This window comes from Hippoglossus hippoglossus, chromosome 1 (genome assembly GCF_009819705.1).
Source record: "Hippoglossus hippoglossus isolate fHipHip1 chromosome 1, fHipHip1.pri, whole genome shotgun sequence".
Taxonomy (NCBI): domain Eukaryota; kingdom Metazoa; phylum Chordata; class Actinopteri; order Pleuronectiformes; family Pleuronectidae; genus Hippoglossus; species Hippoglossus hippoglossus.
In genome coordinates this window covers 12,985,962-13,009,821 of record NC_047151.1, presented here as the reverse complement: position 1 = coordinate 13,009,821, position 23,860 = coordinate 12,985,962, and the positions used below count along the sequence as shown (strand labels likewise).

At 40.7% G+C, this 23,860-nt stretch overlaps 1 protein-coding gene across 3 annotated transcripts in view; it reads left to right on the top strand.

The window, feature by feature from the left end:
- The first annotated feature begins 166 nt into the window (after window positions 1-166).
- The window catches only part of pkn1a (protein kinase N1a), a 52,131-nt gene continuing 28,437 nt past the window's right edge, over window positions 167-23,860 (top strand). For all 3 annotated transcript variants that reach the window (XM_034586858.1, XM_034586831.1, XM_034586821.1), the window contains exon 1: window positions 167-1,007. In XM_034586858.1, the coding sequence (XP_034442749.1) occupies window positions 987-1,007 (21 nt within the window). In that variant the 5' untranslated portion in view covers window positions 167-986. The remainder of the gene's footprint in view (window positions 1,008-23,860) is intronic.

Here is a 23,860-nt window from a genome sequence, read left to right as displayed (position 1 = left end):
GCTCTGTGTTGTTGTCACTGCCTTCACATGTGTGTATTCAACAGTTGGTTCATTATAAGTTACAGTTCACCACGACTGTGCTAGTGCGGGTCACATGGCACATCCGGGCGCGCCCCCGCCGCCTTGCCCCGGACCAATGAGCGGCCGGGCGGCATTGCCAGAGCGTCGGGGGCGCGCGGCAGTGTCTGTCGTACAAATGGTGTGGTGCGCGTGCCCCCGTGGCGTCAGTTGGCCGCAGTTTGAACGTGAGGAGATGCTGAGCGACAAACCACCGAGGAAGACGCGACTCAGCTCAATGTCGCCGGAGCTCGTCTAAGTGGAGTCAGCGGAACCTTGAGCGGACAGAGGAGCTGGCCATTGTCCGTCATTGTGTGTGTGAGCGGCCACTGGAGGACTGACAGGCGGCGTATTCTTCTCCTTCCTCCGTGTGTGTGTGTGTGGCATGTGATACAGAGACTGAGGCGTGTTTCACGGATGTTACCGGGAAAAGAAGAGGAAGAGGAAGAAGAAGAGGAAGGGTCTCTCTTTTATTTCATGTGGTGTGTGTGAGCAGGAGCTGCTGCCGCTGCGTGTGTTTTAATGGAGCTGCTGCTGCTGCTAGCTGTTGAATGACGAACCTCCAGGGAATAAGATGAACAATGAGTGTGTAGCTCAGCAGCGGAAGACTCGTCTTTGTTTTTAAAAACGCAACACACAAGGCATTTTAATGTGAGTGAAGAGAGGACCTCACACATTGGAAAACGCTGGGAGGATCAGTTCAGGCGCGGCCGGGCAACCCAACAATGCGGATTACCTCTTGACTTGTTTGCCTTTGTGTCTATACAGCCTGTTTGTATAAAGTGAAGATAACATTCAGCAATAGCCGTCTTCCTTTACAACTACCACCATCTTATTTTACTGTCCTGGGAGAGGAGACAGCCCGTTGACCTGAAGGACGAGCCCCACATGTGCACAGGTTGTCTGTGATCAGAGCAGCACAGACAACGATGGCGAACGACTCTATACAAGTAAGTGGATGGATTTGCATGTCCTGTAAACCAGCATCTATAACTCTGTTTAACTCTCCTGTCTAGTGGCCTGCAGACTTTTATGTTGGACAGTGTATTGGGTGAAGCAAGTTCTCCACATCACATACCACTAAAATACAAATATTAGATCAGTGGTTACCATTTTTTTGTGGCTTTTAATAAAGCGGTATGTGCTTGTGACCTCTCATCACATGGCTTTAGTTGTGAGCAGTTCAGTTGCTGTTATTGACTGAAGAGGTAAAAGTTTTTAGTATGTTACAAGTAAACAAGCTCAAATTAGAGGAACAAATTGTAAAATACACTTAATTTTCCTTATTAGTAAAACCTGATCAATACGGTTTTTGATGGGCCAATGCGGATACAGATATTGGAGGGTAAAAAAAATTATTATACTGAATAGATATATAAAAAATATTTGCGATGATCCCTAATTTCCCTAATTTTGTAGAGCAACGTTTATTTTACAGAATAAATGTTGCACATATTTCGTATCGGCAAACATACACACCGATACCGACATGTCTGGAAAGGCTCATATCGGTATTATCGGTCAACCAATAAATGGGTCAAGCTTTATTTCCCAGATCACATTGATTTAGGGTCCCAAGCTTCAAATTGTGAACCACTGCTGTAGAAATATAACTTGATGGAAAGTTTAACTTTCCCATTTCTATTTTTTAAATTGTTCTAAATAAATCTCTATAGATGTTTATTAAAAGTACTTTTAGTGACGGGACATTCAAGCAATCATCTACAAGAAGAGCATCTGAGGGTCTGAGGGTCTGAGGGTCTGAGAGTCTGAGGGTGAAGGGTAAGGGAGATCTAAAGGGCATTATGTTGATGACGTGGCTGCACAGCCATTAAAAAACGGTATAATAACATGCATTAATGGAGCTAGCTTTAGGGGGGGGACTCTCAGACCTCTCAAGGACTTTCTGGTGGCCCCAGGGCCCTACTGTGAGGGTCCACCAACCACTCAGTAGAATTGAAACAGATAGTTTGTCCCTTGTTAATAATGTATGACGGGACTCTTTCTGGTTGTGGAGAGGGCTCGTGCACAGCGCTCCAGCGGGGCTCGGTGACCTTGCTGTTTTACTGTATTGTGTTGTATTTTCCATGATGCGGGTCCCTTGGTTTTAACTGTAGTTTTGTGTGCAGATGCAGGGTGCATGCAACACACAACAGTGGTGTTTGTTATGAAATAACACATCATACAAGCCACATTCCCAACTCCCATATGTCTTTGGTTTCTTTATGAAAGCTTTAGTAAGAGGAAGACTTCCTACTTTGCATCTTACAGGGAATGGGCAGAGGATTTCCTGATGTAGCAGGTAGGCTATAGATTATCTATGGTAATTGATCTTTGCTTTGCTCTCAAGAGTCACTAATCTTAGAGTGACCTTATCAAGTAAAACATCCACAGTAAATGCAGTTTTTTTTCATATTCTCATGACTGGGAACTTGAAGGGCAATGAGGAGGCAGGTGAGCATAATGAAAGTCATAGCTTTTAAACTTGCTGAGCCATTGTTCCAGTGGAGCTTGTGACATTTAAGTCCAAGCCTGTGTTGTGTATCAGCTGTTACTCAGGTTGAGTTGCATACAGTTCAGATATGCAGGAGCTAGTGCTGTCATGCAAGTGAATGCGTTTGATCTGTTTGTTCTGTGATCATACCTGTTGGCAATTTAGGAACTGTGATGTCATTCAGCTGACAAGGAATGGTAGTGAAACGGGTGACAAGTCAGTAATGAAATATGTCCTGTTAGAAGAAGTAACCAGGTTAGGAGCAGGTGCACATGGAAATGCAGGATTTGGACATAGGTAATTATGACTACAAAAGAGTAGTCATCATCACCATGATTAGAATAATGGTTGGATGAAATGCCACTTTCAGAACCTGTGTGTGAATCTGAAAACATAAAATACTGGCTGAACACTTGACAGTCCTCGTTTTCCCTCTTCACCTGTATTTGGCCTTTTCCTCTGCTGCATTATAAATGAGTAAGCTATGTTGTTTCCTTTTTGTTTTAGGTGCACATGGAAATTCTTGTTCTCACAGGACATACATGGGGATGACTTAAAGTTTACCTGTGACTTAATCTGCACACCACTATTTACTCAGTTGAGCAGTATGCCCCTGTGTTTGTTATTTGCTCTGCTCACAGCCTCTGTCCTGTATGAAATTTAACCTTTCAGGGTGAATTAATTAGTTGGTGGATTAATGACTCATCACTTTAGATTTGTAGTATAAATATTAACGGGCATGTGTTTTGATAATCATAGAATTTAAGTCATTTTCACGTAAAATCGCACTGGTCCTTGGCTTCTAAAGCATTTGGGGCTTTTATCTGTTTTATATCATTCTCAATGGAACATCTTTGGGGTTTAGTGTGTTCGTCAAACAAAACAATCAAGTAATAATGTTAAGGAAAGGAGCTTTAGTAAATTGTAGCGAACAAACTGACACTACATACCACAAGATTAATCAAAAAACGTATTGGCAGACATAGTCATTATTTTACTTTTTTTATTCAACATTTATCTTTTCCACACCCGCAGTACATATTTCACAATGTCTCCACTGACTCCTTTTGATCTTGTTTTTTTTTCGTTTATAATTTGTGTCGCGTATGAGGGACCCCAGCACGTGTCAGTAATAAAATGAACCACAGTCTGTGTTTAATTATGCTGGTTAAATGCAACATGTTATCTGACTGCTTTTAAAAGCTTTGTGCTTGGTTATTTTTCTGCTTCAACTGGGTCTAATTCTAGCCTTGGTGCCTTGATGTCCCCCTGGCTAGATGGCTTAGTTACTTAACAAATGTAAAATTGCCTTTACGCTTGCTCTGTGCCTGTGACAACAAGGGTCGGAAAATCTATTCCAAACAGATACATTTGGTTATTTCTCATTAATGTGCCTCCTCCACCAGTTTGAGAGATTTGTCCTTGATTGAAAGTTTTACATTTGAATTAGGACAGAAGTGAGGCAGAGACTGAAAAGATCAGCAGACAAATATGATGTGCTTGAATGCAGCTCTGATATTTCAGTTTTTTCCCACATGGGGTCTCTATGTTGTCGTCACAATTTCGGGGTTGTCACTGTACAGTTTGTGGAGGATTGTGCAGTGGTTGTTTGCTTGTGTAACATGTTTTGCACTTTAAGTTCAGTGGAAAATATACCAGACAACCAAGGTACACACCGCTGGTTTAACAATGTCCGTGAGCACAAATTGACATGTTTGCAAAAGCACAAATGCATCCAGAGTCAGACACTCCAGGGAATGCATAGGAGTACTTCCCATAAGCCTTACCATGACGTAAGGAGACAGCTATGCACCCAAAGTAGGCTTTTCTCAGCGCTGCCCTGTGGCCATGTAGGCAGACAGAATCCACAATAATGCATCAAGGAACAGCTGAAGAACCAGAGAGAGAGAAAAGGAGCTAATATTCTCTTTAATTTCTCTGGTAGGCATCTCAGTTTCATAAAGCAATGTAGTCTAAAATGACTTCCTTTGCTCCCTATCATGTGAGACTATCTCTCACATGAATAATGCTATATTTAGGCATGTAACATATGATCATAACCTCATATTGGCTGAACTGACTGTGTGCTTTATTTTGTCTCAGAGAAATGATTTGCAACACAACATCTAGAGGAATCAACAAGAAAATACAGTTGTAGTCTGTCATGCTTGCACTAAATTCAAACCATTGAGACCAAAATGTTGTATAGGGCTGGGCGATATGATTTCAAGCTTTTACCTTGATTACAATTAATGAACGATTACTATAGGGACCTGGGGTCTCATTTATCACCGTTGCATACGCACAAAATGGGGCCTGAAACGTGCGTACGCCACTTCTCACGCAAACGTTGGGATTTCTAAAAACAAACTTGACGGGAAAATTTGCGTATTTCCACGCAAACTCTGACCCATGCGTACGAATGTTTTGGAGACGGGAAAGTGGCGACACAGACGTGAGGTGGTGAACTGAAGCCAGATTATTGATCCAATTCATAATTTACATTAAAACCAACAGCTTAGTTTTGATCGCGCGACATTTCTGTTCCCCACGAACCTTTTAATTAAAACATATATATAAATCAATTTACAGCAAATTACGTTTAGATTCCATTTAACAGCAGAGTTACGGAGCCGAGTCATTAATAGGTTTTAATAATATCTTCTAACACTGTGCATGTATCATCAGATCACTGCAGTGAACGTGACTGAGCCGTCAGGCGCACAGAGCGACCTGGAGATCACTTACAAGAAATGAAGACACTTTCCAAATAATATCCCAGAGAGGAGGTGAGGATCCACTGATGTGAGGGAATCAGTCTGATGCTCTGATTCGATTAATGTAAAACTCGTATGTTTGTTCCTTTTTTCCCAACATAAAATTGGGGTCTTGTACAATCACTGGGTTAGGAAATCCTGCTACACCATAGAGTGTCTCTCCCCTGTCAGTCAATCTGAACCCTGCACAATGTTGCGTTACATTTTAATGTGGATTTTTCTTCAGTTCCCAGTTGTAAAAAAAAAAAAAAAGGATGAAAGTCTGACTCAGAAAGTCATAGAATCCTCACCAACCCCACTTTTAAAATCCAAGATGGCTGCTCTACACACACCAACAGTGGTGTAGGCTGTTGTAATATACTGATTGTAGCAGTTCTGTCTTATTTGTGTCTCATATCAGTTATACACACTGTAAGGTCTTACTTTCATCTGTGGACCAGTTGCTAGAGTGTTTGTATACACAAAACACAGCTTAATGCATTGTTATCAACTGGTATTGCTAACAGTGGCTAAGCTGGCCAGAGAAAACTGTCCCCACCCCATAAAATTAACAAAACTAAAACCAACCTAATTCCCAGCTCCTACTTCCGATGTAAAAAGGAATGCAGCATAACACCAATAGTTTCCACTTCAGCTGTTCATGTTCCTGTGATGGATATGCAGCAGAGAGGCAGAGTCTACTCATGCCTGACACTAGAGCTGAGAGTATCAGTGGCCACCAAAAAGGAGTCCTACTCCCCATAATGTGGTCATCACTTTGAAAGAACAAGGGCCAGTGGGAAAAAGCCAGCCAACCATTGATGTTACTTGTCAGTCAGTAAGGGACATTCACATTTGTAGGGCTTGCTTTTATGGGGCAGCCAAAACCACTAATAGGCCATAACTGTATGGGTGAAATTAAAATTTGAATTAATTTGTACAAGAGGAAATTAGTTTAGTTTATTCTTGAGTAGAGCTACTATGTTAATTCAAAGTAATTTTCAAGGAAAAATTGGGTAGTTTGGTTCTTTGCCTTCTTTTACATCAAAGTAAGCTGCATGTTTTTGGGTCTTGAACAGTTTCTTGAACAAAACAAGACATTTGATGACGTTACATTGAGCCCCAAAATTATTTTCCCTGACACTGACATAAATGGCATTATTCACAATTTTCTGATGTTTGACATCAAAAAGTTGCAGCCCTTGTATGGACAGTTTCCGATTCCCTTTTCTATCTTTCATATTGCTGTAAACACATCTCTGCACGTGTAATGACTTTAGTGATGAGTAGTTCAAGCAGTAACCTATCAGAAGAACCATGACATGTTTGTTCGTCGGTCAGTGATTGTCCGACATAATAAGTGACAATTCAGCAGTTTTCTCCATAGTATTGTATTTTCTCATTGCTGTGGCCTGGCCATTTGAAAAGCGCTGCTGTAGTTTGATCGTTGCTGCTCTGATAGAATCAGTTCGGATGTGGGCATGGCTTTGCTGGGGTCTGAGGGTGGAGGGTAGGGGAGATCTAAAGGGCATTATGTTGTTGATGAGGCTGCACAGCCGCAGCAGTACAATAGCTTGTATTGTCTAACACTAGCAGCCCAGATCACATTCAGTTCACTGTGAGTTCATTTTCCTCTTTCTGGCTGGAGCATGTTAGTGACCACACCCTCGCTAACCAACCCAACCAACCCATAACCCAAGCCCCTTTAATCAAGTTTGGCCAGTGGTGATTGGGTTGATTTAGGTGGACGGGGAGTGTTTGAGCTTTAAAATTTTACGTGTAAACTGAAATCATGCTTAATAGTTTGAGCCAGGCAGCTGTTGCAAGCTAATGTTTCACCTTTTGGATTTTGGTCAGTTTTTTTCCCCAGTTTTTTAAAAATCTCTTTCACGGCTCGCCTTCCCTCTGCACAAACATCCCATCATTCTCATGACCTCATAGTGATGTACCCCTGCATTCCAGCTTTAGTAGGACCCCTCCCTCTCCCCTGACACACAGACACTCAGAGGCCAACCACAGTGAATGCACACACTGTCATGACATCACCTATCACTGATCTCCAGTGAACCCTACCAGCATTCTGGGAGGGCTGGAAAAAGTAGGAGTGGTCAGAGAGAAGATGTACAGGAGCAAGTAGGACAGGGTAGGTCACAGACAAAACATGAATGTAGAATGAAGTGTTTAATCATTCTGCTGCAACACACATTTGGCATTACTCCCTTTTTAGTCCAGTAAATCCTCACGTATCCTTTCAACAGGTCCTGGCCTTGTCAACACCAGCAGCGTTGCACTTTAACTTACCTTGAACCTTGACCCCCCCCTCGTCATTATGGCAGTGCCCAGAGCCCCCGGGCCACATACATCGATCCCAGCTCCATCAGTCTGCGCTGCCGTGCTGTTTAAACAGCCACTCAGTCAGGTTAACTATCTCTGGAATTACAGGGGATTGCTGCATAAATTGACAGCTTGTAATGCGTGTATGGGGAACAGAGAAAAAGACACTAAAAATAGAGTTACAGCGTTTCTGTAACTGTAAAGTCAGACAAACAGGACAAAGAATTTATTATAGAGATTGTTGCTTTTGGTTTTAATTAGACTTTGTAGCTAAATAACTAGGTAGTATTCATGTTGCAAGAACTAATTCAATGCTCTGGCGAATCTCCCAGTTTTCACCAGCAAATAAACAACTGTTTAGTCTGCTTCAAAATATAGTGCATGTAAAACATTGAGCTGTCACATGCTCTCAGTTCTTGCATCAAAAGGTCAAACACATTTTTACTAAAACTAGTTGAAGAGAGAGCATTATGCTGTAATCTCTGGGAGGGGTGCTCACTTTGGAGAAATGTACTCTAGATATTTGTTGACAGAAGCTGATGAAATATCAGCGCTGTGGTTACATGTTCACTGGAGACATTTTCCGACGTATTTCAGTGTTTTTGATTTGAAAGCCGTTCCTGAAATATAAAATGTTCTCATCCTTCTGCACACATTGTGGTGGTTCAAGCATTGTGATTTCCCCCACAGCAGGGGGTCAGCTGGTAAACAGTTCAAGAACAAAGCAATATCAGTTAAGTAAGTGGGATAAACTAGGCATGAAGCTCACATTGCTAATATTTGCAAGCTTCAGTAGACAATCAGGCTCCTCCTTTCTCATGAAACTCCCCTCCCTCACATATCACACTTTTCAAGTTTTACTTTATTTGGCATACAGCTTTTGATTTTACAGGTAGTAAACCATCATTTCTTTATTTAAAAACGTTTTTTTTTTTCAATAGCCATTAGAACATAGTTTTTTCCCTTGTGGAGCGCAAGGATGGTTGGAAAAATGTGTCTAAATTTTTGTCTTCATTTGACATTAAAGTAGTCTTTGACATTAAAAATGTTTGAGTGAAGTCTAAACTGTTGAATGATTCTCTACAGTCTTGGGTGAATCTGTTTAGAAAAGATGATGCAGTATTGATGGAGTTTCCCCAGTGCCACATTCTGGCCTCCAAATAATTTTCTGTCAAATCAAATTCTGTCCTCTAAAGTCAGTGATGGGTGTGGCCTCAATGATTTTAAATTGACATAGTTTAAACTAAATGGTGCATGTAGAGTGAGCTAAGAGTGGAACCAAGAAGAAAGAAAGACATTGGGTATCTCTCCCTTTCTCACAACTGTCCAATCAATAAAGGCTTATATAGCAGGTCTAGATTGTGCTCTTTATATTATTTACAGAGACCCAGATTTTCCGTATGAGCGAACATTTGGCCACATTGGCAAGAAAGAACTCCCTTTTAATAGGAAGACACCCTGGGCAGAATGGGGTTCTAGGTGGGAGGCCATCTGTCTGTGTGTCAGCATAATGTTGCAGCACACAACAAATATAGAGCTACTAACAAAGCTTCTACGTTTCCTTAAATAATTATAACCGAGTAATTAGGGGTGGTCTTCAAATATACACAAACTTTTTTCCCCCACATTATATTTAAATAATACTGTCAAAGGGCAGATATAGTTCAAAACTGGATGTGGACATGCACAGGATTCTGTTTATACTCCCCTGGGTGTCTACACACATGGACATGTTTATGTATGTCGGCACATACAGTTCACATTTAGGATCTGCATGGTTGTAAAGTTTTGGGCTGCCTCGCAGACTCACGGATGTGGGTAGATGGTAAAATGTACGTTGTGCGAGCCCTTGCAGTCCTGTGGTTGTGTATTAAAATTGGTTCTTACACTTGGAACAAAATAATCTGAACTGTAACAAATTTTCTGAAATATCTTTACTTTTCAAAGTAATGTTCAATAGGCAGTGAAGTTGAGTTACTTGTGAGCTCTGTTTTCTTATTTTATGTGCTGTTTGTTTTGCTTCTTTGGCTTTGCTATTTTGAGTAGCGTATTGTAAATCATTAAGACAATAGCTTTGTCAATAAAACAGAAGATCGTAAGAAGAGGCCAGAAGAGGATGTTTCTGAAACGGAAGTACATCACTGCACAGAAAGTGAGGGAATCGGTTACCATGGTCTAAATGTTGTTACCAGGGGCAAGTGATTTAAGGGTTGCCCAGCAGTCTTTATCCATGATTGGCAGTTCTCTGCCAGGCTGAGTTCCAAGTGTCTCACAGTTTGTCAGAGGCAGGTTTGCATTCACACAACACTTGCCAGACTGTGTAGTACCACACCAGATACCGCTCCTGTCATTAGTCGTATTATTGTGTCGTATAGTGTAGTGACTCTTACTTCCTGAGGTCTCTCCACACCTCCAAAGAAACATTTGCTAGTCTCGGACCAAACTCGCTCTGGATGGTTGTGGAGTGGACCAGCAACAGACATGAGTGTAAAGTGATCCACCATGTTGCCCTTCTATTATCTTGCTCCCTCCAGTCTACTCTCACCCGCTATCTCTCCCTCCTTCCTGCCCAGGCTATACGCACCAGCTGCTGCCTCCGTCCTCTGCCTTCCCCTCCTCCCCTTCTCTCCCCCTCATAGCCTTCCCTCTTGTCTTCCTGTTTGGGTGTAGTTGGACCACAAGGGCTGTCCTCTACAGGGGATAAATAGAAGGGAAAACATTCTGCTTTTAAGTCAACAACCAAACAAGATTACACACTTTTAGGATTAAATTGTTAAATAACTTAATCCTGCCTCCATCAAGCGATTGGTGTCATGTAGCCCTACAAACGTGGTCTCTGAATATTTATGGCTGAAGACCTCTTCACAGACAGAATACATTTTGTTCATGTTGTAGACCACAGCTATCATCATCTACAAATAATTAATACGTCACTACATGATTGCTTAGGTAAACTGTTAGATTTGAAAGAAAGGATCTGTGTGTTTGTGTGTGTATTTTTTTAATATTTGGATTAACTGCGTCAAGTAGCCAAATATTTGCTTGCCTGCTTTTGATCCTCCATAGCAGTACAGACAGTCTTTGTGAAAGTTGATGTGTGTTAGGTTCGCATGTGTGGTTTTGTGTGTGTCATACACAGAGGGTGTAACTTGTAAGATATAAATAGGCTATGGGAGTTATTAAAGTCTCCCCACAAACAATCCCTCTCATTAGAAAGGGTTGGAGATCAAGTTACACTGATAACATTTGGCCTACTGGGAGGTTCACCAGTTTGAGCTGAGAACTCGATGGTTGAGCTGTTGGATAGCTGAGTGGAGACGCAGTCAAATCACTTTGAATAAAATCAGTCCAAAACATGAAAAGACATTATTTATACAACGTGGATGCTGCATCAGTATCGTCATTACTCGTGATTTGATAAGTATGTTTTATCGTAAATATTTAGAAGTGACCTGAGCTCAGACAAAGAAATAAAGGGTTTGATTTAAATATGGAAATGTATACTGTCAAGGTTACACCACTTTATCAGAGTCTTGTAAAAGTACTTGATTTGACATTGAAATCATAGTCTATGAACATTTTTCTGTGACAAGCTACATTGAAACATGGTAGTATGTCTACTTGCATCAGGTCTCACAGTTTCATCAGTCAGACAGAGGAGGTGAGGGGAGGACATAGTTCCTTGATACAGACGTGAGATTAGTTTTTCTCCATCGGCTTTTTACACATCTGGACATTATGGCAAAAAGTTATGGGTATAAATATGAAGATGTCCTGTTGAGGACTGAAATTATTAATTGATGTCTAAAGTAATTTCCATTCCATCCATTATATGCTGGTTATTCTTTGATGGTCGCAGGGTAGGTTGCGGGTTAGCTATTGTCCATAAAGTTGTTACTGTCCAAGTAACTAGTCAAAGTCATAGTTTCAGCTAAAGGTTGTGCATGTGCCCGCAAATGGCATGGAATGTACTTCTCTCACACTTGACAACTTGTCTTTTACTCTTTAGTCTGTGTACCTGTCATTCGAAATCGGTTGCACATGAGAGTGATGTTTGTGCATCCCTGCTTCTTCCATAAAATTAATTAATTCTGTGGGGGATGCTTTAGTTTACTTCTAAAGTGTTTTCTTCGTCCAGAACCTCCATAACTCTGCTCATTTGACTTCATACTCGTATGACATCCAGCTGTCATTCAGCTCATGCACTGTTGGCAAGCCTGAACTCAATGGGAGTGTTGGACAAACGGATAGCTGAGGTGAAGGAGGAGAAAGGTGTTTCCTCGTGTGTTACCTGCAGGCTGGGCTGTCATAGAAAATGCTGGCAGCAGAATGAGGTCATAGATTTTCCACCCTTATGCTTTATGGACACAGAACAGACACATACACACGCACCTATTTCCAGGAAGATGATTGTCTAGTTCAGGATGTGTTCCCTGCTCAGTCAATAGAGCATTTAGTATTTATGTACAAATGTCACAGGTAAAGAGAGACAGAGCGTTCTCCTCCCAACACTGCATACATATGACCAATTTTCTCTGGAAGCTTTGATGAGAGCTGCCTCCGGGAGGACAATTAACTGAGCGTAGGCTGTAAAATTATATTTGGCTATGTTATTAGAGATTGGATGAAATGCCTTTTTGTCTCCCCACTAGATTAAGCTGTTACTTACATTAAACTGTGGTTACTCAATCAGGCCTAGACTTTGCCATTATCCCCAATTGCTTTGTATAACCTAATTCAAACCCACCCAGATATAAACCTAATTCACTTAGATGGTTTCTGTTTCTTTTCAACCAACACACCAATTTCCTAGAGAATTTACCCATTTTCTCTGCTGCCTCAAGGAATGTGTTGCTGTCGCCCTACACTTGGCTCCAAAAACATGACTTTATTCATAAGACAAACCTTTAAAGTTATTGTCTCTTGCTTTATATAAGCCTGTGCAAATCTGAGTGCTTTCTACAATATTAAGCATGGACATTTTGTCAGATTAATCTGCTCGAGAGTGATGTAACAGCTTAATCTTAATATAAAAACAGCTGCTTGTTTATTGTACCCAAAAACTGCTCTTGCACAACCTCGCCAATATGTTGCAAAGATGTTATGCATTAGATATCATTTAAACCTTATTATCACTAAATTTATTTTTCATTCTCAAATTTCTTATTTTAACAAAACAAAAAGATAGAAATAGCATAAAAATTTAAAGATAGAAGTATTTTTTTACTTTTTAATTTTAACTGTCTGATTCAGTGCACCAGTGTCTTGTGCCAAAGCCACCTAACATTATTACATAACAAATATTCTTATCTCAACTATTTCTCTTTGACTGCAACCACAAACACTGCTGTTGAGCTGAACGTGTTTCTGCAAGTCACACACACACACACACACACACACACACACACACACACACACACACACACACACACACACACACACACACACACACACACACACACACACACACACCCTGAACTACAGACCTGCTGCACTAGTCTCAGCTGCTGCCAACACACCTGAGCCCAACTGTCAAAACCGTTAACGCAGTGAATGTGGCACTTTAATATGCACTTCCATGCTCTGTCTTTCTCTGTTAGATTCTCTATGAACATCCACATACCTTTAGTTTCCCCTGGGTGCTCTCAACACACAAATATGATATTCTCGTAGCCAGTTTCTGTCTCTATCCACATGCACATACAATCATAATCTTTTTCCGCTGCAGTGTGACTTGCTCGCTGTCAGCTGTACCAAAGAACAAGCAGACAACCTGTTTATTTAGCTTAGCTTATTTTGCTTGAGTCCAAAGGTTAATCTTGTTCCAAATTAATATCCACAAAATATGTTTGGGGTTTTATTACATGTTGCATATTACAATTATGTGAAGTAGGGCAGTGGCAGTTATACAGTCATATTTTGTAAGGTGTATTGTGTTATTGTCTAACTACATCACTATCAACAGTTTTAATTACAATTGTATTGTACCCAGGAACTGGTCCTGATGCAGTTTGTAGTAGTAGTGTTTTCTACAGATAATGCGGAGTAACAATAATTCAGTTTCTGAAACTGGAGTTTCCTGGTGTTCTGGAGGTTCAAGATGCTGACCATGTAATTGCAATATTTTTAGCTCAAGTTCAGCCAGGGGCTTTTGTTCGCTCTCTGCCCCTTTTGTACTGTCACCAATATATATATATATATATATATAAAAAAAGCCACATAGAAATACCTAAATATTGACATATTTACCTGGGTACTAGAAACCATAAGAGACACCAAGTGAAACTATATTTCTTGCATGAAATTTTTTGCTGGCTTTACTTTTTAGCCACACTAGCAGTACTACAAGCAGTAGGCTGTATGGAATGAGTCAGTCCACTGCACTGGTCCAAAATACTATTAAATGGATTGCCGTGCAATTGTAGCAGAGATTTCTGGTGAATCCCGAGAACTTGGGTCTAGGGTCTATCGTACAATACCTGTTAAACATCAGTGTCAGCATTGTGAGCAGTAGTGTGAAGTAAGGCTGTTGACGCCGTCTTGTTATGAATAACATTTGTGATGGATCGTTTTTTTAGGAGTGCAGATTATATCATCCTTACTTTATGTGAGCAACACTAATGTGCACCTAACGGATGATACATCCATGTCTCAACTGCTCCTCACTCCACTGATATGATACAGTCACTGTAGAAACATTATACAGACATCATGTGACACCACAGGAAACTTAACTGTCTCTGATCCTATAAGATAAAGATGAAACACAAATAACCTTCCTCTGAAGTTATACGTCAGACAAGGTTTTTCAGCTCATCGAACTTTTGCCATTTACGCAGTGTTTGTTGAGAAGTGGTGTTAGACCCTGTGTCGAGCAATCAGACCGCTTAGTGTGTTAATCTCAGCTAAACTCACTGCCTCACCACCAGCACTCCAGCTTCTTACACACTCGCACTATTGTCTTGCACTTCATTGTGCAACACATCTGAACCATTTTAACTACTTCTTTAAAGAAAGACTTACAGCCACCCAAATGCATCAACATTCACACCAGAATTTTATCTGAACACGTTCTAATGTGCATTCATTATTACATCCTCCAAGGAGGTTGTGTTTCCACCCGTGTCCATTGGTTTGTTTGTCAGCAGGATAATACACAAAGTACTTATCTGATTTCAACGAAACTTGAGACATGGGCTAAGACAGAATCCATCGAACTTATATATATTTTGTCACTTTCTTTAACATTGCAGGATGGGGTGTTTTTTCACATTTTCACTAATGTCCCAAGGAATATTTTAGGTATTTAAAAAAATTTATATAAATCATCATAGTAACACTCCTGTGTTCATTCATCATTGATCACTATACTTTGTCATAACACTAACAATATACAAATTTGGGGAGACAGAAAATCAATCTGCAGCTGTTTTATTTTTATTTTTTATTTTCTTAAAGGGAAAAATGGCAAAAATTTGTAGGTTCCAGCTTATAGTAGTTAGAAATTGTTTTTTTAAAGAAATTAATGGTTTTAATTTCATTTTGACTTTAAACTTAGCTGTGAACATCATTCTGACCTCATTCTTTTCCTCCTCCTTTCTTCTCTGAGGGCTTCATCCTTCCCCTCCTCCCCTCTGTGTCCATTACACTCCCTGCTGCTTTCCAACACATATGCTGTACAAAGTGTGACTTGTGTCTGCCTTAGAGCTTCAGGAAGGCTTAAGGCACAAATTACTTTATTGTGAGTGTAATAATAAATTTGCAAAATACAAGTTATTGAGATGATTCAAGTCTTTATAAATGGTCAAAATCATGGATGAGAAAAATGTATGAAAACTCTGGCAGCTTCTGGATTGGAAACTGATTTGACTGTTGAGGAAGTTGCTTTAATATGCAGCCCTGTGTTGACTGGTTCATAGCCTAATGTTGCTCTCATTGAACTCTTCTCCACCCAGGAACACAAGCTCTCTCTCCCTTTTCCTCCTCCTTCCCCTCGTGTGTTTGACATTTGTGTGTTTGGCAGTGAGTCTGGCCTCCCAGCATGCTCTCACATGCGCTTTTATCCATCAATCGCCTCCGGCACTGTGGGTCAACCGCCCTCCCTTCCTCGTCCACCTGCTTCCATGTCACGTTTTGGCTGACCACCTCTCCCTCTTGCTCTCCCATTCCTCCTGTCTACTTCTGTCTGACTGTCCACCCCATCTGTCTGTCTCTGCTCTCATGGCCTTTGTTTCGTGGGGAAGGATCTGTCTCTTTTCTCCTCTTCCCTGCGGTCTCATCCCTCCCTCTGCTTGCAGAGAAAGAGATGAAAAAGAGGAGTGTTAGCAAGGGACCTGAAGCTGCTTGGAACAATATGGTGAAAAATTTCCCCCTTGCAGATTTGTCAGTGGGAGCAACATGGAGAGTTCAGAGTAAAAGTGTTGAGGTTTTTTTTCGCCATTTGCCAGGAAGGTTATGTTTTAATCTGTGTGTGTTTGTTTATCTGTTACCTAGCAGCATTACACAAAAACTACTGTCTTTAACATTGCAATATTAGGCATTTGACATTTTCACAAATTTCCCAGGGAATTATTGATTGAAATGATGGAGAAAAAAAGGCACATTTATAGGACTGGTATGTGTAATATAGTATATAAATGGGAATGATCATGTATCATGAAGGCCCAGTTGCTGCAGAAACTGTGGTAGTAGTTGCAAAGAGTAGTAATGTTTACACACTGAAATATATATGTATGTATGTATGTATGTATGTATGTATGTATGTATGTATGTATATATATATATATGTATGTCAATCTTAGAGTGAGTCAACTTACAATTAACCATCTAAATGTATCATGAATGCAGGTAACTCGCCACAGTGAATCCCAATATCTACCTATGTTTTTAACCTTTCTCATAATAAGACCTCAGTTTTGCACCAGTACTGCATTGTAGAGCTTTGTGCAGCACTGTTTGTCCATCTGTTGAGCTCTCTTTTTCTCTGATGATGTCAGTGGCCAGTTAAAAAACATCCATAAAGTCTTTACCATCGTCTACAGGCAGGCAGAATTTGGCATAACATTGTTAGTTTCTGCAACAAACAAACAGTTCTAAGCAGGTGTCCTCACTTTGCATTGGGTGTGCATAAGAGCAAATTCCATTCCTTGAACCTTCAGAAAAATAACCTCACAACACTCTTCTTTTAAATAGTCTCAGTATCACCCTTGTGGAATTTAATGATATACAAGTAAGTGTAGATTGATGCGGTGGAGACATACTGTAAGGAGTGCAGTGAAAGAACTTGTATCTTAATGACTTTATCGCTTCAACGCCTCGCTGTGTCTCTCCCTGCTTTTAGTTTACCTTTCCCTTCATCCCTCCCTTTTCTCTCCCCTTCTTTCCTGCCAGGTTGGCTGTTGTCACTGCTCAGGCGTCTCAGGAATGCCTCCAGATGTTTTCTTTATATGACTCAGCCTCTCACACACACACACACTCACACTCACACTCAGTCAGTCTCTGGGGCCATTTCCTCTTTTTTGCACATAAACAGCCTGAAACACCATTATTTTGACTTCAGGTGGAAGTCTGTACCTAACCTTTGCACTCAAATCCCTTTGCTGTGTACAGATCCAGGAACTGCCTGTGTCTTCTATTTTTCAAGCCTTTCATATGGAATGACAAGCCCAAACTGACATCAGATCAGTGCTTCACAGCAAGTCAACCATGCAGACCCATTTCCATCTCTTCACTTTAGAGTTAAACACACACGCAGACATAAAATACAGTGGTATCTGTGTGGTTCGTGCAGCTCTGCAGTGCTTACTTTTCACAAAGATCAGCTAGGCAGATACCCCAGACCTGTCAGAACAATTACCCAGACAACTCTACTAATGCTGCTCACATACACAGACAGTACATGCAGACTTCTTACAGAAACCAGTATAGCACCAAAGAACTGATTATCCTGTGTTAGTTTATTTATCTTTTACCCAGGGGTGGGGAGCATCCGGCCCCTGGGCTGTATATAACCTGTTTGATCCAGCCGAAAATTCAGCAACTCAACAATGCAAAAACTTCACATGAAAGCAAAACATTTTTATGTGATTAAAAGAAAATAACAAAGTTACAAACTAACGTGTCATTCACGATGGTCCCTTCAAACTGTATGCCTGTCAGGTCATGGTCAGTGTGAAGGAAACGCACATAGTTGTTACGTGTCATTGCTGACATGCATCAAGACAACTCTCAAGAACAGAAAAGTAGATGCAGAATCTTGTGCTTTCCAAGTGAAATTGATTGATTGGATCTTTTTGTTGTTGAAGTAAAAGACGACCTAGTGTTTATGGGGACATGCTCCTGATGAAAAAGCAAAGTAACAAATACTGCTCAACTAGTCATTTCTGTGTGCAAATTCACTGCAGAGTTTGACATGAAGTAGGAATGACTTTGCTAGCAATACGAAGCACTAAAGGTGTGAATTTGTTTGAGCAAGTTGCTTAAGCCAAAAGCAACATCACCTCTACCATTTGACATCAGGTGCAAGGGCTTAGGTTTAGTTTTATCTTTTGTATATCTTAAGTACCATTCACCTTGATTACTGTATAAACCCAAATCTACACCCATGATCAGGCACCTCAGTAGCAGTTCCAGGCATAACATTGAAGAGGTTGGTGTGATGATCTAGAATGGCCCACAGAAGATGTTATGAAAATTGTAATGACCCTTGATAGAAAAATGTATCCCCCACCTCTGTTTTAATGTGTGATTTTGACATTCTGTCCCTGAACTAACATCTATCCTTCAACCATTAAAACTTAAAACTGTCTTCACTTCAAAACTGAATCATTGCTGGAGTGATTTGGTGCTTTTAGTTCCTCATCTATGGCTATAAATACACTTCTGTTACTCGTGACATTATAAGTCTGTGTGTTGTCTTTTGTTCCTGTCCGATAGACAGTGTAACAGGATAACCAGAAACATTTGTAATGACTTCACTATCAGAAATGTTACCCTGAATCAGAAATGACACAGAAAATATCACTCTTGAGTCCACTTTGAAGACATGACAGCATGTATTTCCTGTGTCTGTGTGGTCTCTGTACAAACTTCTGACAGTTTTTTTTTTAACCTTAATGTGATCTTATATTCTTCTTCTTGTCTTCATGTTCATCTCTGTGCAGATGTGTATGTTAAGAACCAGTGTTATGAGAAGCAGGGAGTTTGCATACTCAGTTAATCCTCCCTGAATAAATGGATCCCAAAAATGTAGCCATGATGTAAAAGCCAAATATTTCAAATAGGCCGAGTAAGTTTACATTCCCACCTGGATTCATTTTTAGCCTATTACAGAAAAGGTTGTGTCTGTGTTATCTATGCTCAGCAGAATCAAAGCAGTTTGTTTCTAAGCCCCTCCCACTGTATGTCGGCCTTTTATGGGCATTAGTCTGAGGATGATTGTCAGCTCTAAAGCCTCTTCACTTACTCACAAAGACAGGGATTGCGCGATGATTGACATGTGTCTGGCCCTAACACTTACCATGTCTGGAGCAGGTATAGTGATCGACAGGTGGCAAGCTGTGTCGAGGATCCTCCCCTGCTGATGAGAAAGATTAATGCAGCCGAAGTGAATGTCAGCTTCTGTTTGTATATTCTCAGGAGAACAAATTGGAGTAGCTCACTCCCTTTCATGGAAAAGGTTCAGTGGTTATGCATGTGGAGCCACTTCACCCTCGACAGTGTTTACATTCCCACCTGGGAATGTTTGTCATTTAACATCCACCTCTGTACACCACAGTCTCTTTTATGATTGATTCATCCTGAAGTCATTCTCTCAACATTTTCAAGCCCACCATTTTATTTATACATTTTCTTCTTACTTCTAGATCTGTTGTATGGAGAGTTCCTACTAATAATTATTCTCATTTGGTATAAAAAAAGGCTATTGCTTTTATGTTAAACTAAGGGGAAAAAATATATATTGTTACCATTACTGTGTCAAACATTAATTACAATTAAAACGATGTTTAAAAACCGTGCTTTGGAAAACTAGATACTGTCATTATGCTTCTTTCAAACTTTGCAAAGTCATTCAAGCGCAGCGTAATGTGAGTTTGCATTGCATCACTGAAAACATGGTGGAAGGCAGTAATGGTGCCCTGGAGGTTTTTCTGCTATCTAACCTATCCTGTTTGGTCTTCACCCTCTGACTGTTTAGTTTTGTCTGGACCAAAATAACAGGTGTGAAAGGTGCCTCGAGCCACAGTCCAGATCAAGGAAAATTTTGTCCGACCAAAAAAGGGGGTCTCATTCCAGATCGAACTGAACAATGGTTTGGTTAGTTTGGTGTTTGAAAATGTAACACAGACATGAACCTTTGTTTGGACCTTGGTAAAGACTTGCAGGTGTGAAAACGCCTTAAAGGGGACATAGCATGCCCATTTTACCACAAGTTGATATGGTTCCTTGGGGTCTTAATGAAATGTCTGTAACATACTTTGGTCAAAATACCACAAGGATCATATAAAACAGCACCCTTTTTACCCTGTATAAAACAGCCCTCCACAGAGTGACCTGTTTTGAGTGCCTGTTCCTTTAAATGCTAATGAGCCAGCTCCCCCCTCCCCCCTCTCCCCCCATGATTTTAAACGATATAAATTACATATTTTATATGATATAAATTATCAAATATGCATCCCATACTTTGTATTCCCCTTGTTGTCCTGGAGTTTTAATTTTCCCAATCACATAATTAAATGTCCCCCTCTGCCCCCCCCACTACAAGCACACAAGCAGACAGACAGAGAGAGAAAGAGAGGTGGGGGGGGGGGGGCTATGAAGACCATCATTTACCCCCGAACCCCGACATTCAACGGGTACAACAACAAGCGGAGAAAGCAGAATCGCGGACCATGTAGGGAGACTTCCAGTTCCTTGTTACGACACAATACCCAGGAAGCGCAATCGAGTCGCTCAAGCATGACGTTTCTGACTTAGAGGAACTATAACAAAACGCGCGAGTGTTTTTTCCCCAGAGTTTTTGGGTTGGTAGACATGCCAGATACCCACATTAACCTGTAGAAGCACTAACAAAGTGGAATTTGCATGCTATGTCCCCTTTAAGAAGACCTAGTGTGAAGTGTGGTTGTATTTTGGGTTTTTAAGTTTCCTAAGGGAAGTGTCATCCATTCTTAATATATGGGCAGATAAGGGTATCCTCTGGACCTTCTTATGTTTATAGTCTCACTCTGATCTTGTACGTAGTTTACCATTGAGCCGAGTGAATATTCTCACTTCGTTTTTGATGCATTCTGGTTACTTGAATTCTTCATCACTCTAAATTAGCAGGGATCCACCCGGAATGATGCACTCTGCTCCTTGTTGTGTCAGGGAAACTGAAGGAGCAGGTTTTGATCCATTGACCAAGATCAGAGGCCCAGTAGACAATGTTTTTAGAGGAAGCCAATTATGATTTTCACAGTGATGTCCGGTCAGAGTGCGCACTTGAAGTGTGTTTGACAGTGATGGGATTTGTATGAGGCCCAGATGAGATCAGGATCATGGGAGGGTAACAAAGAATCCTGCAGATGTATGTGCCAAAAAGAATTTCAGTGATTTGAACTCCTCTTGTTTTCTGGGTTACACTTGGTCTACGATAATCAATAATAGAATGGTGTCTTTAATTTAAATTCTTTGAATGCTTTGGAAGAACTGCATTGTACTTTTCCTCTGGTCGAACTGATTGATTACAGTCTGATTGAATGGATCCAATTATCAGACAGACTCACTCACTGTTTACAAACCTCCATCATGTGATTTTATTGTTTTAGTATAGATGTCACGTTGAGGAAATCGGATAAATATTCTTACTGGAATGTTTTGCACCTGATGTTGCCCAAACCGCGTTATATTTCTGCTGTGGCTTTGTTTGTGTCTCTTGCAGCGTGAGAGCAATAATCCAGGTGAAATTTAAGTACTCCACCCAAGATTTGCTTAACAAAACAGCAGCTCCAGCACATGTCAGGAGAGTTGGAATGAGATTATTTTTCTTTTTCTTTTTTCTGATTCCGATCAACTCTATCTACTCTATCTCTACTTAGAGGATAAACATAAGCTGTTTTCAGACATGAAAATCGGGGTCCGGACATTTTCCAGTGCCTTTCACTTATGAAGAATGCAGCAGCAGGTTGTTCAGGTCAAACGCGAAGCAGCAACAGGAACATTTCTGGAACATTGAGATGAGGGGTATGCAGGAAGCAGTACACAAAGTATAAATTCAGCTGATGAAAGCACATGGTTTGTGTTTACAACGCATCAAAACCAGCGTCCACCTTTATCGCCGAAAAGCCCTCGAATCGTGTCGAAGTTGTTGTCTTCAGTGGTATGGCACCTCTTTTTCATCCTGATCACTGTATGTCTGAATGCAGCGGGGATGTTTTTTTCTGTTCTTTCAATCTACAACATACAGGACTGTCTCAGAAAATTAGAATATTGTGATAAAGTTCTTTATTTTCTGTAATGTAATTAAAAAAACAAAAATGTCATGCATTCTGGATTCATTACAAATCAACTGAAATATTGCAAGCCTTTTATTCTTTTAATATTGCTGATTATGGCTTACAGCTTAAGAAAACTCAAAAATCCTATCTCAAAAAATTAGAATATTTCCTCAGACCAAGTAAAAAAAAGATTTATAACAGCAAAACAAAATCAAACATTTGAAAATGTCCATTAATGCACTCAGTACTTGGTTGGGAATCCTTTTGCACGGATTACTGCATCAATGCGGCGTGGCATGGAGGCAATCAGCCTGTGGCATTGCTTAGGGTTTATGGATGCCCAGGATGCTTCAATAGCGGCCTTTAGCTCATTTGCATTGTTGGGTCTGGTGTCTTTCAGCTTCTTCTTCATAATACCCCACAAATTCTCTATGGGGTTCAGGTCAGGGGAATTGGCAGGCCAATCGAGGACAGTAATGCCATGGTCAGTACACCAGTTACTGGTGGTTTTGGCACTGTGGGCAGGTGCCAGATCATGCTGGAAAATGAAATCCTCATCTCCATAGAGCTTTTCAGCAGACGGAAGCATGTAGTGCTCTAAAATCTCTTGGTACACAGCTGCATTTACTCTGGACTTGATGAAACACAGTGGACCAACACCAGCAGCTGACATGGCTCCCCAAACCATCACTGACTGTGGGAACTTCACACTGGATTTCAAGCAACTTGGATTTTGCTCCTCTCCAGCCTTTCTCCAGACTCTGGCGCCTTGACTTCCAAATGAAATACAACACTTGCTTTCGTCTGAAAAGAGGACTTTGGACCACTCTGCAACTGTCCAGTGCTTCTTTTCCATAGCCCAAGTCAGACGCTTCTTCCGTTGTCTTGAGTTCAGAAGTGGCTTGACCATGGGAATACGGCTATTGTAGCCCATTTCCCGGACACGTCTGTGAACAGTGGCTTTTGATACCTGGACTCCAGCTTCAGGCCACTGTCTTTGAAGCTCCCCCAAATTCTGGAAGCGACCCTTCTTCACAATGCTGTTAAGGCTGCGGTCATCTCTCTTGGTTGTGCAGCGTTTCCTGCCACATTTCCCCCTTCCAACAGACTTTTTGTGGATGTGCTTTGAAACTGCACTCTGTGAACAGCTTGCTCTTTGAGAAATTTCTTTTTGTGTCTTACCCTCCTGATGGAGGGTGTCAATGATGGTCCTCTGGACAGCAGTCAGATCAGCAGTCTTCCCCATACTTGTGATTTAGTTTACTGAACCAAGCTGAGTGTTTTTCAAGGCTCAGGAAACCCTTGCAGGTGTTTCGAGTTAATTAGACGATTCAAGTGATTAGTTGAATACCCTACTAGTATACTTTTTCATGATATTCTAATATTTAGAGATAGGATATTTGAGTTTTCTTAAGCTGTAAGCCATAATCAGCAATATTAAAAGAATAAAAGGCTTGCAATATTTCAGTTGATTTGTAATGAATCCAGAATGCATGACATTTTTGTTTTTTTAATTGCATTACAGAAAATAAAGAACTTTATCACAATATTCTAATTTTCTGAGACAGTCCTGTAAGTGTTGTAGATTCAAAGACCGAAGATGATAAGTAACATTGGATTTGCAGAATTTACATCACAGCTCCATTTACCAGGTCCAACATAAGTCAACTAAAGCTGCAACAATTTGCTGGTTAGTTGATAAGTCCAAGAGAGAAGCCTGGAGGTGGTTAACATGGCTGAAG